General features: G+C 45.4%; 1 protein-coding gene and 1 long non-coding RNA gene across 10 annotated transcripts in view; one reads left to right on the top strand and one right to left on the bottom strand.

Annotated features, from left to right (window-relative positions):
- Positions 1–20186, top strand: part of LOC309526661 — a 77733-nt gene that overhangs the window by 15608 nt on the left and 41939 nt on the right. Inside the window, exon 3 of one of the 5 annotated variants that reach the window (XR_014216805.1) lies at positions 16607–17444. The exons of 3 other annotated variants lie outside the window; for them this stretch is intronic. This is a non-coding gene — a long non-coding RNA (uncharacterized lncRNA). Of the gene's footprint in view, positions 1–9220; positions 9350–16606; positions 17445–20186 lie in introns of those variants that run through there. One more of the 5 variants, XR_014216806.1, reaches the window with a different exon arrangement.
- The window catches only part of CEP112 (centrosomal protein 112), a 224621-nt gene continuing 213290 nt past the window's right edge, over positions 8856–20186 (bottom strand). For 3 of the 5 annotated variants that reach the window (XM_082212425.1, XM_082212423.1, XM_082212426.1), the window contains 3 exons: positions 19158–19259; positions 11915–11979; positions 8856–9298 (listed from right to left, as the gene is read on the bottom strand). In XM_082212425.1, coding sequence (XP_082068551.1) covers positions 9295–9298; positions 11915–11979; positions 19158–19259 — 171 coding nt within the window. In that variant the 3' untranslated portion in view covers positions 8856–9294. Of the gene's footprint in view, positions 9299–11242; positions 11980–19157; positions 19260–20186 lie in introns of those variants that run through there. The other 2 variants (XM_082212424.1, XR_014216733.1) reach the window with 2 other exon arrangements.

The following is a 20186-nucleotide window of genomic DNA, read 5'->3' as shown; positions in this document are numbered from 1 at the left end:
TCTACACTCAGATTTCTTGATGCAAGAATGGTTGAAGATCTATGTGTTGCATCTAAGGCTGCGAGTGGAGAGTTTTACTTGTGCACCAAGACTTCCCCTTCCTCTCCTCTCCCGTGCCCTGAAAATCTTCTCCAAATGGTCCTCCAACCCTCTGGAGCAGGGTGCACTGGGGAGAAGAGGGGAAATGATATTGTGCAAGCAGAAGTCTGCTGTCTTGGAGCCGCAGAACAGCAGCATTTAATATAATCCTATAAGCTACGAACATGAGTTTGACCAAGCTGCGGGAGGCAGTGGAAGACAGGAGTGCCTGATGTGCTCTGGTCCATGGGGTCATGAAGAGTCGGACACGACTAAACAACAATATCAATATACACGACTAAACAACAATATCAATATCTGAATACCAGTAGCTGGGTACAGACATTTTAGATGGAAATTAGCCCTGAGTGCTCACTGGAAGGACAGATCCTGAAGCTGAGGCTCCAATACTTTGGCCACCTTATGAGAAGAGAAGACTCCCTAGAAAAGACCCTGATGTTGGGAAAGATGGAGGGCACAAGGAGAAGGGGACGACAGAGGACGAGATGGTTGGACAGTGTTCTCGAAGCTACCAGCATGAGTTTGACAAAACTGTGGGAGGCAGTGGAAGACAGGAGTGCCTGGCATGCTCTGGTCCATGGGTTCATGAAGAGTCGGACATGACTAAACAACTAAACAACAACAACAAAAATAGGTGTCTTCTGGTTTGAATTTAATCTTCTAGAATTGAAGAATGAGGTAGTAGACACGTTCCATTTGATTAGGGGCAGAGATGGAGCACCTACAGCCCTCCAGATGCTGCTGAACTCCAACTCCCATCAGCCCTAGCCATTGTGGCCAAATGTCAAGGATGATGGGAGCTGTAGTTCAGCAAATCTGGAGGGCTGCAGGTTCCTCACTCCTGGTTATGGTTTGAAAACTTTTCTCTGAGGAGTCTAGGAAGCTGTTGACAGCTTATCAGTGAGAAGACTACACAACAACGGCCTGTTCTTCACTTGAGGGTTTTGTGTTTTTTTACCCAAAGGGGATGTAGGATGTGGTGGAAGAGTGAATTCTCAGTGGTGATAGTGTCAAGCAGGCTTAGACAGCACTTTGTTAAGAAAGGTCCTTCTACTGAGGTTCTTTGGTCTTGTGAATCGTGCATTTAAACTTAAGGATTTTTACTTGATCGTCTTTATTCATTGTTTTAGAGCAGAGTTTTCCAACCTTCTCATGTTGGCGACACACTTTTTTTAGACATGCATCATTTCGCGACACAGTAATTCAATTTTACTAGCAAACCAGACATTAAACTAACCCCTTATAAGAGCATTTGTGCAACACATCTACACACTGTAGCTGACACACTAGCATGCCGCGATACACAATTTGGAAAGCTCTGTCCTTCAGGGTAGATTTCCTTCTCTTAAATTGTGTAACAGAGCCATATACAGTGATGGCTCTGTATAAATAACAGTTAATAATGTGATAATAAGTGGAAAGAGTGATGCTTCCTGAATATCCTGCTTGCGGCTTCCCACGTGCTGTGCATGGCAAGCACAGAACCCTGGACTAGATCGGCATTTTGGCCTGACCCAACCGGGCTCTTCTTATAGAAAGGCATTCTACTGTACATTTTAGAGCTACAGATTTATCACAGTCACAAACCAACTTAAGTTGAGATGCCCAGGGTAATTAATGTTAAGTTTTATGCATTACATCTCAACCACTAAGGAGCCTAGAGTTATTAGTTTGGAGAATGTCTTGCAGGAAAGATTTTAAGGGCAAATCAAAAGCCCCAAAAGGGCAACAGGAAAGAAGCTCTAGACTGCAATCCAAAACCCACTTACCTGATGGCTCCATTGACATACAATACACCACATTTCTGAGTAAATGTGTAATAGGATTGTACAGTAAGCCTGTTAACTTGGCACCTCCTATCCTTTGCCTCTATAGAAATGATTCATATTACCTTTGCTGGTATGTGGTGTTCCCCCCTAGGTGCCGGTAATCACCATAAAGTTGTTACAGTAAGTGCCACACTTTTTAACAACAACAACAAAAAGAGGTGCTGGTACTGTGTACCATTGAGTACCTCCTGAAAAAAGGCACTACTGGTATGCTTTCTCATAATGCAATATAATCAGAAACAGCTTCCCCTGGAGCAATTGTCCTGTGGCATCTCCAAGCCCCTTCCTAGCTGATGGGAAGTGATTGGGGGGAGGTGGCAAACAAAACCTGCAGAAGCCGCATTCCAGTTTCCCCAGCCACTCTGGGCGGTTCCCAACAGAATATTAAAAACACAATAAAACTTCAAACATTAAAAACTTCCCTGAACGTCAGATAGTTGCTTGAACTTCTGAAAGTCAGATAGTTGTTTGTTTCATTGACATCTGATGGGAGGGCATTCCACAGGGCGGGCGCCACTACCAAGAAGGCCCTCTGCCTGGTTCCCTGTAACCTCGCTTCCCGCAGGGAGGGAACCGCCAGAAGGCCTTCGGAGCTGGAACTCAGTGTCCGGGCTGAACAATGGGGGTGGAGATGCTCCTTCAGGTATACTGGGCCAAGGCCGCTTAGGACTTTAAAGGTCAGCACCAGCACTTTGAATTGTGCTCAGAAATGGACTGGGAGCCAATGTAGGAGTGCCAGTGCTACTTCCTAGTACCCTGTATTCAGAGTCTGAACTCTTTCAGAGAAAGGTGGTTTTTTTTTGGGGGGGGGTTCCCTCTTGATCTGCAATCTGCTGGAATGTGGATGTTAAATGCAGAGAAAGCTTTAGTAACGCAAGCAAGCATGTGTCTCCTGGAAAATGCAAGATAAGCTAATGGTGTCATTTATAGACAGAGGCATTACTTTTTTCACAGGTGTGGTATGGGGGGGATTACCGCCCTCCCCCCATGTTTCAGATGACAAAAATGTTCTTCTTGAGGTACACCTGTCCCTGAGCAGTGAGACAAGAAAATGAACCACAACAATGCTCTTAATATATACTGGTTTTTGGAATCTAAACTTAGATGTATCCAACACTTTGAATTTCATTGTCAAGCTTAGAATAGCCAATCCTTTGAACTTTTAAGGGGTACCACTGGCACCCCTGAAATCTCTTCTCACCCTCTATTAGTACTGGAATGGCCCACAAGTGCTTCCGAACTTCCTCCATCTGTGTTTGAACATCATGCCTGTCAATGTAATACTATTCAATCATGCAATTTCAGTTCCACTTTAGAAATTTGTGCCTACTGACTGGGCCAAGATAGCATATGAAAATGGTGATCTAGCTATTTCTAGGTGTGGTGGAAATGAACTGTGTTATTTCTAGATAGTGATGCTTTGTGTGTTGCATGCCGCGCCATCCCATTAATGATGCCAACCCTTCCCTTACCAAATCTTAAAGCACAATGGAAAGGAATCCCTCAGACACTTTTGATGCATCCTCAGAATGGTGGGAAACATTCTGAGCAAAGGCAGGCACTAGGGAAACATTCTGTGAGCCAAATGGGTAAGTAGGAAAATCGACACTTCGGGAGCTGTGATGTCACTTGTGGAGCCCTCTGGAATGGCCAAATGGTCTACAAAAGCATTCTAGTGCTTTAAAAATAATGTTATATGCATCAGTATCTTCCAAAGGTAGTAGGGCCATGACTGAATGAAAACAAAGTTTGTGTGTGGCTGCAAAAAAATGTATTATACTTCATCTTGAACAACTTTATCGGGAAAATACACCTTGCTTTGTTCAAAACCAGTCCAACAAAAGTTATACAGGCCAGTTCTATACTTGTCTAACTCAGGAGTTTTCTTAGTTACTTCCATGTATATATAGGACTACAGTCATAGAGATTCAGGTTTTAACTTTGCAGGAGTGCAAATCAAGTTCTCTAGTGAGCAAGGGCTCCTCATTCGCTTCTATACCAAAGGCAGCTTCATGTGAAAACGAGTCACATGAAAGCTTCACACATGACCTGCAGCTCTCACGAGAAGAGTGAATATTGGATCAGGACTAACATAGCTTGCATCTGGGAAAGCCAATATGGTGCCATTCAGATGCTGTGGGGACTAGAATTCCCACCAGCGCAAGTTGGTATGGCAAATGTTCAGGGATGATGGGAGTTAGAGCTTCACAACATATGAAGGGCACCATATTTGCTACCCCTGACTCAGGCTCATTTATTGGAAAAAAGGAGTAACATCTGCGATGCTTACAATTCTAAGAAGAAAATGTATGGTGCATTACTGTCTGCAAATTTCCACCTTAGTCCTACAAAGCTACTGCATTTCAGCGTAAAGTTACAATGATTTTCGTGTGTGTGTGTGTGTGTGTATGACTCCCCAAAATGAAGGAAAGGCGAATGGTTCCCCATTATATCCCAGCTTGTTATCAAAGTACCGTTTGAGATACTTTTAAGGAGTATGTCACCCTTGTGTGATAGCTCTGGAAAGACAATGGGTTGTACCTAATGTTAGCAATACTCAAGAGTAGACCCATTAAAATTAATGGGCATGACTATCTTAGTTCCATTAACTTTAACGGGCGGTAGTCAACTAAATCCTTGCACAAGAGGAACAACTTCTGCTTGCACGATGGGACTCCCCCTGCTTGCCCAAATATGATCCTGATGGTTGGGGAACAAATTCAGAGTACGCACAGGGAGAGGAGATTGGGGGAGAAGAGTCCCTTTGCACAAGCACAAATAGCTCTACTTCCACGACAATTTACTTAGTGCTATGCTGAGTTCAAGCAGGGCTTTTTCTCCAGCCGGAACTTGCTGGAACCTCTCAGGTGGGTTCTGGCACCTCTCCAATGCCATCCTAAGAGAATGAGGGAGGTGTTCATGGTGAGTTGTGGCACCTCTTTTTCTAGAAAAATAGCACCGAGTGCAACCCAGTGGGTCTGCTCTGAGTAAAATTTATTTGGATACAACCCATTCTGTTCTCTCTCTCAAGAGTGGAATGCAGTAATTATGACTATAACACAGTGGGGTGAATCTGAGTTGGGAAGATTTTGACCAGGATCCATATGTTAAGGTTAGAGTAAACGTTTCATTTAGTTTCCTTGTAAAGACCTATACATGGCCTGAATGTACAAGTGTTACAACGTGAACATTTTAAACCATCACTTTACCACTGAAAAGTAATGCAGATTGTAAAGAAAATGAGTTTCTCTCTCTCTCTCTCTCTCTCTCTCTCTCTCTCTCTCTCTCACACACACACACACACACACACTCTCAAATTAACCAATGGTTTGGCTTTTTCTGACTTTACATTTAAAAAGCCATACCCTTCTGCCGTATGTTTTTCAATTGCATCCTTTGGTTCATTTCACATACCCTCTAGCCCAGGAGTAACCCATAACCTTCAGGGCAGAGGAGCCCAAAGGGGTGCTGATTATGTTTGTATAGCCCATGGGAGCTTTGTAAACCACAATAACAAAAAAAAAAAAAGAAAAAAAAGAGGGGAAAAAACACAACACCCCCCCAAGCATCATAAAAGCCCAACTAATTTTAAGTGTGTGTGTTACGTTACCAAACTTAAACACAAAATGCAGTGCGGATGGGCTACGTTTATACAATGTTGCACAAAAAAGAAATGTAGGAAACCCTCGCTGTAACACTAATACGGGGGGGGGGGGCAGGGAGCACTAGCACAAAAGCCAAACTGTGTTTTTTCCTTTTTTTGGGTTACCAGACTTAGAACTGATCACGCAATTTCATTTCAGTAACTTACAATTTCTACTCTCTTTGTGCTGTAAAAGAGCCAACTTTCTTTAATGACAAGGCTTTAAGAGGAATGACTTTTCTGAACAAAAAAATATCAAAGCTGAGCAAAGATGAGGTTTTTTTTTAAAAAAAGGAAACTATGAATTAAAATGACCTTGTGTTCCGAAACTTTTTCACACATTGCTTGATGTTCTCAGTTCCTCTCCCCTGCCAGCGCCCCCACCCCAGAAACAGAGCTGGTGCCTTTGGCAAATGGAGACTTGAGAGGGCAGAGAAATCATAATCTCACTGCATTATCTATTGGAACTGCTTAGCACTGAGGGTGCCTGGTGTTTTTCAGCGTAACCTTTAGCAGTTATTAGAGCAATCACAAATATTTTCTTCCTATCGGAGTTGGAGTCCTCTCTGCTAGGAGCAAAGGCTGAGCACAGCATGAACCACTGAAGTTGTTTTTACAAGAGAGCTGAACAACTAACAAGAGCGCAACAGCTCTGCTGCAGGAGAAAATAAATAAATGAACCTACCATGTTACAATTAAAGCACCGTTATATCATGCACAGCCAAAAAAGGGGCAAGGGTATTATAACTAAGAAAACAAACATATGTGTTACTTGGGTAACAAAAAGAAAAGTGACTATCTGGGAAACAATACTTCACCTCAATAAAATACAGAAAGCCATCTATATTGATGAAATAGTTAGGACCATTACATTTTTAAGGAAAGAAAGAAAGAAAAGAAAAAACATTTTGTACAGAACTCAACCATCTATTTATATTGCATTTTAATGTGCCAACAGACTGTGTAGTGACCAGGGTATTCTGTATTGTGAATGAGTGATATGGAATGTATGTGTGTGCATATGTGTACGAGAGAGAAAGTAAGGAAGAAAAACGAGAGAGAGAGAGAGAGGGAGAGAGAGAGAGAGAGAGAGAGAGAGAGAGAGGTCTTAAGGAAATAGTCTTGTATTGGAAAATATCCATTAGCCTATCATCTGCTACTAACTGCCTGATAATAACCTGGAAGCAACCTGTGTTTTAAAAAGTCTTCATGCCTCAAGTTTATTCCTCTGTAGAGAGGGCAAGTCTGTAACATCCAGTTTCAGGGTCTCTACTGAATCCTTTTACCCCACCTGTGTCTGCCAGTGAGAGTTTTGCTATGCTTCACAAGCTCAATAGTCTCTGTATGCATGTGCTCCCAGGAAACCCCATGCCTCACCAAATCCCAGCACCCAAGTATTTTTTCCAAAGCTTTATGGCTTTGTTCAACTTACACAGTGAGGTGTCCACAGTAGCTCCTCTTTGTAGGGCCTAGACGTTTGCTCAGTCTGAGCAGAGTCAGTTTTATATTGCTCCATTACATTCCCAAGAAAGTCATGTCCCTGTTACTTGCTGCTACAAGTGCTGTTCTTTTTCAAATGCAAGCCTAGGCCCACACATTAGTAGGGGTCAGCCTCAATTCAAAGCTTTGAGCAATGCGATTATTTCCCCCAGAGCAGTCCCCTTATACAGGATAAGTGTGTGATGTCATCACAAAGTTGGTATCTGGTGATATCTGAATCAACGTACCCGTTGGGAATCTACTACTGGCTGAGTTAACTGAGAGAAGGCTTCATTCGATGCAGCAGATCTCATGACCTAGGTCAGGGTTTCCCAAACATGGGTCTCTAGCTGTTTCTGGACTACAACTCCCATCATCCCTGGCTAGCAAAACCAGTGGTCAGGGATAATGGGAATTGTAGTCCAACAACAGCTGGAGACCCTAGCTTGGGACAGATTGGCCCAGGCATCCCATGAACACTGGTGGTCATGAAATTGGGTGAATGACTATACTCTTCATAAAGTAAAGTGAATAATATATACCCTGAAAGCAGCAAAACAGCATACCAATCAGAAATAGTAGGCTTGAATCTCACCTTTGTCATGGTCTTAGATGGCCTTAGGCAAGCCACTCTCAGCCTCGGTTTCCCCACCCCAATCTGCATAATGGGGAATATTAATAGTGACTTACAGAGTCCCTGTGAAGCACTTTGAACCTTGGAAGTCCTATACAAAACTATTATTATTTCTAACCTATCATCTAATGTTTCAAAATAGTTCATTGTGCAACATTTTGGACTTAAGCACCACATTGCTCAAGTTGCAAGGTGCACAAGCATGTGGTATTTGCTTTGAGAGACATGAAACAAGGGCCCCAATCCTTGCCTAATCACTACTTCTGTATATTTCAAAGGGATAAATGGCAAATACATGTGTGTGCTCCTCTCAGTTGATGAAGCTTTTAATTATTATTATTAGTATCATTATTTCAAAAAAGAAAACAAGGGTGGCTTTTTACATAACGTTTTGTATAAAAAATTGTTACATACAGAAGAATTTAGCTTTGAAACCTTTTGGTTGAAAATGGCTTACTTTTCAGCAAATGCTGCCTATCCTTACTTGGAGGTTGGAACACACTCCAGGCATGTGCTTCCTTAAATACCACTACTAATAATAATATGCTGCCTAAAGCAGGGAGTGTCAATGTGGTCCCTCTAGATGTTGTTGGATTCTAACTCCCATTAGTCTTAGCCAACATAGCCAGTGACAGGGAAGATGACGTGGGCATGTTTTGCAGCCCAGCAAGGCAACAGATTGGCTACTCCTGATGTAGACAATTCATTGTAATTTCCCTATAAGTGTTTCATATTGCTAGCTTCGATTTCCTACCAAACCCACCAGGAAATCCACGCTAAATGTTAAAGGAACTGCTCAAATAACATTTACACCTGAATTGTAGGGAAATACTTTTCCAAGGCCTGTAAAACAGTGTAAAAGTTTCCTTGTCAAGAGTCTACAATACACTTACAGTGTTTTGCTATAGCAAATTATTTAGAAGTTATGCACTCCAGACTAAGAGAGATTCTTATTATCCCTAGTGAAAGCACTTATTGTTCAATCAATTAGCCAAGCTAAGGAACAGAAACAATTATATAGTTTTTCCATATAGCCACAAAAGTGTACTCTACTAAATACAAAATCTTACAAGAAGTTATCGATAAGAAACATTAAAGGAATCATTGCAGCTATTCTTGCAGCAAATGATATGTCACTGATAATGGAAATAATGTGGAAACAAAATCTACAAAAAAATACTTTAATATTACATAACATGTGAACATGAAAATAATGCCATATATGTTTTAACATATTTTGGACTCTATAATAATAATGATGATTCTAATAAGGACGTGATTTTTAGCATGTGTAAAAGTGAACAAACTGCAGCAGGAACCCAGTAACAAAAGCAAAATGAGCAAACAAAATTAAGTTTTTCAGTAAGTATATTGACATATATAGATATCCAATATATCAAAAACTTTAAAATTTGTAATATAATGATAAAATAATTCAAATAAGTGGTAACGTAAAATACTGTTATGAATGAAGGATGTGCTTTCAGAAACTTAATTACATTGTCTGATTTAACAAAACAACCACTGATCTCTCAGATTAGTTTCACAAGATCCAAATCTTCAAACCTGCTGAAAAGAAGTCCTCTGGAGAAACCAGTCAGCTCCAACAGTTACCTAAGAAATAAAATGTTCTCATCAGTCACAAATGTTCCCTTTACTACTGACAATGCTGAAAACACCAAACACTTTTCTACGCCCTGGAGTCAGAGCCCTGGAGTCAGAGCCCTCACTAAGAGGTGGTGCTTTGAAGGACTTCAATTTGTCAATTTGGAACATGGTCACCTGAGATACCTGCATGCCAAAAGGTAACAACTGGGATCTTAAAAAGCCATGTGCACAAAGGAGCATTTGAGGACCTTCTTCTCTATAGACCCTAATGCCCTGAAAAGCTGGTCCTGAGTGTTGGGAGACCAGCAGGACTGGCATTTAAGACAATGGACAGAATCTAATTTATCTAGTGCTGTCACTCCAACAGAAGCTATCCACTAAAGGAACAAGGAGCGAGGCAACTTTTGCCACTCCCCACCCCCTGCCCCGAAGTCTGTTTGGGGGACCAGGGGCACCAGTAAAACCACTTCTCTATTAGGGGATACTACTTGCTGGATCAAAATGTAGCCACTAACCAGATACAACCCATTGTAAAGAGATGCAATGCAGATAGAAGTGAAAGTGGGTTCAAGCCATTATAGGTGGCGATGCCTTAACCAAATGTTCCCAAACTTTTTTGGCCTATTGCCCACTTTTCAGGGGAGGGGAAATATATACTCAGCACCCCCTGGAAATCGACCTTCTTTAAATGAAGGGGCGGAGCTGGATTTGCAGCCTGTCTGCCATTGGTCAAATAGCCAGACAAGCTTCCTGGGCCTGGGACCACCAAAACCCAGAAAAACCTCTCGCCTCCAGCTGGATCCAGGGGTGGCGTTGTCGTCCCCCCGCAACAGAGCCCAACCTGGCAGTAAGCATCATTACACAACAGATGGAACATGTATGAACCATTTTTCAATTGTTTTCTCCTCCTCTCTTCTTTCTTTATGCTTCTACCGCCCCCTTATTTTTATTTAGCGCCCCCCAACTGCACACAGGGCATGGTATTGCCCACTTTGGGAAACACTGCTTTAGACAATGCTCTTGGGACCTCAACCAACTTGTACAATGAGAAATGCTTGCCGTACTTTCATCTTTGGTATGAATAGTCAGTCCTCTCAGACTTGCTATCTGCAATGCATCATCGCTGAGCCCCTTATTATTTCCTGTGCATGTGGGAACAGTCCTGCAGGTACAACATGCTGGATGGTGGATGGCGAGATATTTTTTTTGTTACCTAAGCTCATAAGACATGGATTCTCCACGCAGAATATATATTGTGTGCAGGCAAACTACTCCATTGAGTGATGTCCCCACCTCTACAGTGCTTTATAAAGTAACTTACATATTATTTCTTCCTTCGCTCTCTAATTCTGCTTTTCCAAAAGGCAAAGCAGTGGCCCAGCATTCAGGACTTCTGGGTCAAGTAGCCATAGCTTCAAATTAGTATGCAGGAACTGGGAAATATTTGTTTGTTTGTTTCATAAAATTTGTACACTGCTGGATTGTAAAAGAGCTCAAAGCGGTTTACCAAAAGATAAAACAAAAAAATCAAGAAAAATTACAGCTCTGCTTTAAAGCATACAAAAATAAAAATACTAAAACACATTAAAACTGCCTCAATTTCTTAGCATCTGGGTAAGGCTTGTCTAAACAGGAATGTTTTTAACAGGTGCCAAAATGGAAACAGTGTAGGCGACTGCTTGCTCTCAATGGTTATGAGGACCGGAACATGGCAGGATTTGAAGACATGAAGCTGGTTTCTGATCATGGCCTATTCTGGTTTTGGCAACCATAGTTACTCCGTTCGGACATACTGGGGGAAACTATGGCTAATTAACCGAGGAAGTCTTCAATCGTGGTACACAAAGAAGGGAGGTGGGAAGGGACAGAACAAGGACAAAATGTTCCAGCACAAGGCTCAAACTGAGCCAGGATCTCACACATAAGTTTAGCTCTCATTGTTGCTATCTGTTGAAATTAAACGAGGCCAAGGTCTATGGAGAAGCTTGTTGAGAAATCTGAGATATCCCTGCTTTCATGTTACAGTCTTACATCTTCCATACACACAGTTTCAATTAAAACCCTATTTGCATATCCTGCCCTGAAGAAATAAGGGGTGATCAGTGAGACTATCAGTGTGAAAACTTTCAGTGACATCACCTGGAAGGTCCCTTTCACTTAATCACCCATGTGAATCACCCTTCCCAAAGGTGCAGTTGCTGTTGCAACATCTGTGGCTATTTATTCACAATGGTGTGAATGTCTAAGTAAAGCTAAGTGGGTGAAGATCCGGTGCTTTGAAGATACAATCTGTAATATTACAAACTGCATCACCTTCGAAGGCGGTGGCGGTGGCGGTGGCGGCGGCACCTCCAACAGAACAGCAGCTGTGTGTTGAGCCACCATCTCACGATGAATGCCAAGGCGAGGCCCAGGCTTGCAAGGCACCTGCAAGTTCTCATCTTGCTCGAACGCTAAGCACGGGGGTTACGGGAGGGGCGTAGCTTCCCAAAGTCGTTTTGTTTACCGAACAGTAAGCTGCTTTCAAACTTGCCAAGGCGCCGGAGTCCTTCTCACTACACTTTGCAGCTCTGCAATGCCAGGTGTGAAGTGTTACAGCCTGAAGAGGAAGTATCGGCTTACCTCCTGGTACGGTATGTGCTCAGTTCCTCTTGCAGGATGGATGCTCTCTTCTGCAGAAAATTCACCTGGAAAACACAGCTGCCATGACAAAGGGGCTCCCAGCTGACAGAAGACCGACGAACAATGGTTGTGGTTTCCCAGAGGTGTCCATTCATTTACCTTCATTATTTAAATTCGGTTTATCTGCATTTATTATCTATTTGCTGGTGGCTACTGTGCATTGCGCTAGCAAGGGAGGCAGCCGGAATGCAATCCAGCAAATTACATGATCTGGAAACACCTTCCGTGACCCACATTCATACATATAGTCTAGAACTGCGCAACACCTTGAAAGAACATGTCCGTCGGGAGTGGTGTACTTTTAAAAACTTTGGCCTTAATAGATGCTCACAAGAACTCAGGGGTTTAGGAACTAAGCCTGGGTACAAGACTCCCATGAGCTGCCATTTCAGTGTTAACAATGACACATCGCAGACAATATTAAAATCCTTTGCTTTTGATTCTCCTTTTGGAAAAAGAAAGAAAAAGGATCAGACTGTCCTCACCAGAGAGGTAAAATCCTAAGCATACTATCACAGGGCACTGGTGCCATGCTAGGACAGGACACAAAGAATACACTGAAAGTCTCAGAAGGGAGGAGGAGAAGGAGGCCAACATATTTTAAACATAAGCAAAGCTTTGTTTGAGAAGTGAATGTTTCCTATTTGTTCATTGTTAAAGCCGCCTGGTTGGTACTTTTACCCAGCCAAGCCCTCTCATTCCTCTGGAACAATTAATAACCCTGACAGGTGCAAGGATTCCACTGCTCTTTCCGTCTGATGTTTTTGAAGCAGGAATTTCAGCAATTTCAAAGGAGAGGACACCTGTGCTTCAGAAGGGAGCCCTGCTTACTGAGCAGTCTGTAGCTGGCTACTGTATTTCACTGAGCAGGCAGCTGCCAGCTAGGCTTTTTCTGCATTAACACCCACTATTCGGAGTCTGGAGTGACTTTTGCTCCTTTGAAATGCTGTGTATACTCACAAAAGCCCTGCAGGTGGAAATCAGATTTCATTAAAAATGAAAAAGAAACCAAACAACTCCAAACTTCACTACAGGGGAAGCTGCAGATTTCTCCAGTTGTCACCTCTCCAATGTTTTGTACTGGCAAAATTATTACCGTATTTTTCGCACCATAGGGCGCACGCAGTTTTTAGGGGGGGGGGAAATCAAGAAAAAAAATCTCCCCCCCCCAGCCCCAAAGAGCAGCATACAGGCTGCGCACAACCTCACCCTGTCAGAGGGGTTGCGCGCCGCTATGCCACAAGCCAAGGCACCGAGCAGGATGGACCCCGCTCGCTGTTTTGGCTTCCCCTTTAGCCCCGTGCAGCCTCTCCTTGCCAGAGGGGTTGCACGCAGCTATGGAGCAAGCCAAGGCAGTGGGCAGGATGGATCCCGCTCGCTGTTTTGGCTTCCCCTTTAGCCCCGTGCAGCCTCCCCTTGCCGGAGGGGTTGCACGCAGCTATGGAAGAAGCCAAGGCAGGGGGCGGGATGGATCCCGCTCGCTGTTTTGGCTCCCCCTTTAGCCCCGTGCAACCTCTCCTTGCCGGGAGACGCTGTGCAGGGCTAAAGAATCCATAGCCCCGTGCAGGCTCTCCTTGCCGGAGGGGTTGCACACAGCTATGGAGCAAGCCAAAGCAGCGGGCGGGATGGATCCCGCTCACTGTTTTGGCTTCCCCTTTAGCCCTGTGCAGCTTCTCCTTGCCGGGAGACGCTGCGCAGGGCTTTCCTGGCTTTACTGGGTGGTGGTGGGATTCCCTCACCTCTCCCAAAAGCCCGCAGAAGCCACGCAACCCCTTTAAAGAGATTGCGGCTTCTCCTGGCTTTTCTGGGAGGTGGGGGGATTCCCTCACCTCTCGCAAAAGCCCACAGAAGCCACGCAATCCCTTTAAAGAGATCGCGGCTTCTCCTGGCTTTTCTGGGAGGTGGGGGGATTCCCTCACCTCTCGCAAAAGCCCGCAGAAGCCGTGCAACCCCTTGAAAGAGATAGCGGCTTCTCCTGGCTTTTCTGGGAGGTGGGAGAAGGGACTGATGCAGCCAGTCAGTCCCTTCTCACTCCTGTGGAAAAGCCCGCAAGAGCGCACGGAGCTTGTGTGTGGCCCTTGGGGGCTTTTCCTGCCTTCCCCCTGCATTCGCTCCATAGGACGCACACACATTTTCCCTTGCTTTTCAGGAGGGAAAAAGTGCGTCCTATGGTGCTGTCAGGGGTTCAGGAGCAGAGGCAAGGGCAAGGGAGGAAACAGAGAGCGAGGGGGAGGAGGCAGAAGAAAGGATGAGTGATGACGACGACCCGAGATCTCCGAGTCTTTCCAGTGAATCAGAAGATTCACAGAAAGGAGCACCAGTGGCCAGGGCAAGGGGGGAGCCTAGGGGGACACCCCAGGAGGAAAGGGCCAGAGGGGGCTCAGAGGGGAGCAGTTGGAAATCGGGACCAGCGTCACCAACAGAGAGCAGGGGAGAGGAAGGGCGTCAGGTATCAAGCGCTGGCAGCTCACAACAGGAGGGAGGGCACGAGTCAGGAGTGGCCACACCTCCATCGGGGAGCGAAGAAACGGTCAGACGGAAAGTAGAAGGTTGGGCGCGCGCGCCAAGTTCAAATGCACAGGAAGGTGGCGCAGTAAGCAGCCCGGAAAGGGAGCCAGGTCCTAAAGCCCGGCGCAAGGAGGCAGGAGGGTCCGGGGGGTCGGCGTCAGAAGAATCCAGGAAGGAAGAGACCCCGGGGGGCAGAGGGACCCAGAGAAGAACAGTCAGGCGGAAAAGGTGGAGTAAGGCTAGGATATTAAGTTGGTGTACAAGGGGCGGAGACTCAGACGGAGCTTCGCCGGTCTAACCCATAAGACGTAGAGTTGCACGCAGCAGCTGGAGAATGGGAACTGTAACTCAATAAAGACTTTTACAAAGTGATTGCTGGCTAGTGTGATCCTCTGTGAGCTAGGATCTGGAAGCAGCTCTGACAGGTGCGAAAAATACGGTAGATAAGCACACTTACCGTATTTTTCGCCCCATAAGACGCACTTTTTCCCCTCTAAAAATGAAGGGGAAATGTGCCTGCGTCTTATGGGGCGAAGGCAGGCTTTCGCTGAAGCCTGGAGAGCGAGGGGGGTCGGTGCGTACCGACCCCTCTCGCTCTCCAGGCTTCAGGAAGCTCTGCGCAACCCTCGGGAGACCGGCTCCGAGGGTTGTGCAGAGCTGCCTGCAATCCCGGGACCAGTGCAGCTCTGCGTGGCCACCGGGAGCCGGGGAAGAAGCTCCGCCCCGCTCCCGGTGGCCGCGCAGAGCTGCCTGCGGTCCTGGGACCAGCGCAGCTCTGCCCGGCCACCGGGAGCCGGGGGAGAAGCTCCGCCCCGCTCCCGGTGGCCCTGCAGAGCTGCCTGCGGTCCTGGGACCAGCGCAGCTCTGCCCGGCCACCGGGAGCCGGGGGAGAAGCTCCACCCCGCTCCCGGTGGCCCTGCAGAGCTGCCTGCGGTCCTGGGACCAGTGCAGCTCTGCGCCACCATCCCGAGCGGGGCGCTAAGTCCCGCCCCGCTCGGGATGGAGGCACAGAGCTGCCTGCCGTCGCGGGACTGCAGGCAGGTCTACGCCGCCATCCCGAGCGGGGCGCTAAGTCCCGCCCCGCTCGGGATGGAGGCACAGAGCTGCCTGCCGTCACGGGACTGCAGGCAGGTCTACGCCGCCATCCTGAGCGGGGCGCTAAGTCCCGCCCCGCTCGGGATGGAGGCACAGAGCTGCCTGCCGTCACGGGACTGCAGGCAGGTCTACGCCCCATCCCGAGCGGGGCGCTAAGTCCCGCCCCGCTCGGGATGGCGGCACAGAGCTGCCTGCCCTCCCGGGACTGGTGCACTTCTCCCCATCGCCAGCCCCACAAGCTCGGGGGACAGCGGGGAGGCAGAGCGTGCCTTCCCACTGTTCCCCGACCTGGTTCTTCCAGCCCCGCACCTGGGGGGGGGAATAAATTTTTTTTCTTTATTTCCCCCCCAAAAAACTAGGTGCGTCTTATGGGCCGGAGCGTCTTATGGGGAGCAAAATACGGTACTAACTTGAAATAGGTTTCCTAGTTAAATTCTTAACTCCTATATACCGTATTTTTTGCTCTATAAGACTCACTTTTCCCTCCTGAAAAGTAAGGGGAAATGTGTGTGCGTCTTATGGAGCGAATGCAGGCTGCGCAGCTATACCAGAAGCCAGAACAGCAAGGAGGGATCACTGCTTTCACTGCGCAGCGACCCCTCTTGCTGTTCTGGCTTCTGAGATTCAGAATATATTTTTCCCTCCTCCAAAAACTAGGTGCGTCTTTTGGTCTGGTGCATCTTATAGAGCAAAAAATATGATATATATGTCATTTTTTTGGGGTTACTATGTTGTGTTTGTGTGTGTATATATATATATATATATATGCTTTCGTAGATTTTCACGGGTACAGGAATGCAGGTTTTGGTGTCTTCGGGTGTCTTCCCGTGTAAGAGTCGGGGTGTCTTGCCCAGACACCCCGACTCTTACACGGGAAGACACCCGAAGACACCAAAACCGGCATATATATATATATATATATATATATATATATATATATATATATAGTAAACCACCATGTGATCCTCGGATGTAGGGAAGTATAGAAATTTATTAAGTTAAGTAAGTAAATATTTATTTATTTTGCAGTGAATTCCAATAGAATTTTGTTCCCACAAGCAAAGGCTTCTAAGAGTCTTCTGGAACCCTGGGGACCAAGGCTGCAATCCTAACTCCACTTCTAATACATGGTTAGAATTGTACTGAGACAAATTTATTACAGTGTAAGTTTCAATGGAATGTAGCCCAATAGCAGCTTATGCCATGATAAATTTGTTGGTCTTTAAGATGCCATATTTTTGCTACTAAGACATTCCCTCTAGAAATTATAAAACTCCTGTTATGATTGGCAAGTGGGGACACAGAACTTTTTGGTCACAGATATCCCATATAATGTTCCATTTTTATTTCTCTGATGTATTTATAAACAGAGGCTAAAAGCAAAATTAACAGCAAGTTTCTTTCTAATGGAGCTCCTCCTGTCTTCAAAGTTGGTGGTGTTTCATCCAATGTCTTATGTGCCATAAATTATAGTGAGAAAATAACTCATTTCAAACTAGTATTTTACCAAATAAATATGTGGAAAAATGATTTTTTAACATTTTTTAAATTAAAGGTTTCCTCTCCTCATTCAGTGGGAACTCATATAACAAATATCCATTTTAACCTTTTGATCGTCCCCTGAAAAGCTCTGGAATTAAAGGAATGTGAGAGCAGCAAAGTATTTCAAGTTTCTCCAAGTAGAGCGCAAATGGCTCCTAAAGGATTCTGCTCCAAAATGAATGAGTATATCATAGAATGCTTGTTGTACACACAGCAGTGGACTGAACAGTGCAGCCAAGCTGAACTGTATTCAGACACTCTGTGCCTCCTTATTCTACACCCTTCTTATTCTTCTGATCCCTACACCCTGCCTGCACTCACATACAACAACAACAACAACAACAACAACAACAACAACAACAACAACAATAAATTTATACCCTGTCCATCTGGCTGGGTTTCCCCAGCCACTCTGGGCAGCTCCCAACAGAATATTAAAACCACAATAAAGCATTGATCCTTAAAAACCTCCCTAAACAGGGCTGCCTTCAGATGTCTTCTAAAAGTCAGATAGTTGTTTATTTCCTTGACATCTGATGGGAGGGCATTCCACAGGGCGGGCACCACTACCGAGAAGGCCCTCTGCCTGGTTCCCTGTAACCTCACTTCTCGCAGTGAGGGAACCGCCAGAAGGCCCTGGGTGCTGGACCTCAGTGTCCGGGCTGAAAAATGGGGGTGGAGACGCTCCTATAGATACACAGAGGCAATCCCTGTCATGCCATGGTTGGAGTAGGGATGGCTACCCCATGGCCTTCAGATATTGTTGGATCTCAACTCCCATCAGCTCCACCTAGCATGACCAATGCTCAGGGATGATGGGAGTAGGGAGTCCAACAACAATATGGAGGGTTGCAGGTTCCCTGTCATTGGGTTAGAGCAAAGTTTCCCAAACTTGGGTCGCCAGCTGTTTTTTGGACGACAGTCCCCATCATCCCTGAACACTGGTCCTACTAGTTATGGAGTTGTAGTCCAACAACGGCTGGAAACTCAACTTTGAGAAACCCTGGGTTAGAGGGTCAGACCAGGGTTCAAATCCCCACTCAGCCATGAAGCTCACTGATTGATCTTGGGCCACTCGCAGTGTCTCAGTCTAACCTACTTCACAGAGTTGTTGTGAGGGTCAAACGGGGAGTAGGAGAGCATCACATTGCACCCTGAACTCCTCCTAGGAAAGGTGCAATATAAACATAGCAATAAATAGGTAAAATGAACCAGAGAGCACAAGTCCCATTTTTGTGTGTCAGTAATGTCTTACTGACGGACGCGGGTGGCGCTGTGGGTAAAAGCCTCAGCGCCTAGGGCTTGCCGATCGAAAGGTCGGCGGTTCGAATCCCCGCAGCGGGGTGCGCTCCCGCTGCTCGGTCCCAGCGCCTGCCAACCTAGCAGTTCGAAAGCACCCCCGGGTGCAAGTAGATAAATAGGGACCGCTTACCAGCGGGAAGGTAAACGGCGTTCCGTGTGCTGCGCTGGCTCGCCAGATGCAGCTTTGTCACGCTGGCCACGTGACCCGGAAGTGTCTTCGGACAGCGCTGGCCCCCGGCCTCTTGAGTGAGATGGGCGCACAAACCCCAGAGTCTGTCAAGACTGGCCCGTTCGGGCAGGGGTACCTTTACCTTTACCTTTACCTTTACTTTAATGTCTTACTGCAGAAGTTTGCCATTGTCTTCCTCAATTGGGTGCTCGTGGTGGAAAGCATACCAGCATTGTAAAAATTAACCTACCTGTTCAATTAATACACGATTAAGGAATAGTCACCATTCTCTATCTTTTAGGGAATTTTTAATGAACCCCCAAAGGGATAATTTGACTTCTTCCCATATGATTCTACTGCATATACAGCAGTAATGATTCAGCCACAGTATCAGCCATTCTGGGTGAAAAACAGTTTGGAAAATAAACCGAAACTAGGACTATGTACAACTGCTGGCCAAACTGGGATGCTGTGTGCCATTAAATATATTGACAATTCTTGGAACCGTCAAATGTCAGGATGTGCACAGTTCCAGTCTTACAATGAGAGGGACATTTCAGATTTTACCTGAGATTTTAGCGAAATAATTGTGTCTTCAAGTTCTTGTCTCACAGATGCTGGCATCAGACCTTTGAGTTTGGTTTCATATTCCTGCCGTATAGAAGTCATCTGAAACCAAAGATATGAGCATTTACATAGCTAATAGGAGGTCACACAGTTGGGAGCTGTCACAGCCTACTTTTCCCAGTCTGAACTCCACATTCATCAAATCTATATGCAGGGTGTATAGATATACAAGAAAACAATTGTGTTGTTTCCATTAAACTGAAGGATCCCTGAATACTCTCACATGACAAATCAAAGTTGTCTCCTTCTCTACTTTCAATTACTGTATTTTTCGCTCTATAAGATGCACCAGACCACAAGACGCACCTAGTTTTTGGAGGAGCAAAGCAAGAAAAAAAATATTCTGAATCTCAGAAGCCAGAACAGCAAGAGGGATCACTGCACAGTGAAAGCAGCAATCCCTCTTGCTGTTCTGGCTTCTGGGATAGCTGCGCAGCCTGCATTCGCTCCATAACACACACACACATTTCCCCTTACTTTTTAGGAGGGAAAAAGTGAGTCTTATAGAGCAAAATATACGGTAAGTGGTTATCTCAAGTTGTTTAGAACTGAAATGGTCAACTTCAACTTGTTTTCAGAGTCTTAAATAACGGCTGCAGAATCGTGTCAAAGATGCCAACATGAGCTTTTTACACATGTTGTGTCTCTCCCACCAAAAACTAAGACATAAAAACTGAATAAATTATTGCAGGTATAGTCTCCCAGAACCCATGTGCAGTCACTTCCTGCTCCTACTCACTCAGCACTGAATCTGTTCTTTTTTCAAGGCCTGGCCCACATGCTGTTTTTTCTTCCATCCTTCTCATAGCAAAGGTGGAGTGCATATTTTTTCTATTACAACGTATCCCCTTTTAAATATATAGAAAAGTTACAAGAACGGTTTTATTGTGTGTGTTGTCCCACCCCCCCTTTGCATCCTGGATATTTTGGGACTGCTTTCCAGTGCTATTAAGTATCCTTCAGTAGAGT

Source organism: Podarcis vaucheri (assembly GCF_965113315.1).
Source record: "Podarcis vaucheri genome assembly, chromosome: 2".
In the NCBI taxonomy this organism is placed as follows: Eukaryota; Metazoa; Chordata; class Lepidosauria; order Squamata; family Lacertidae; genus Podarcis; species Podarcis vaucheri.
This window is presented reverse-complemented; position numbering and strand designations above follow the sequence as displayed.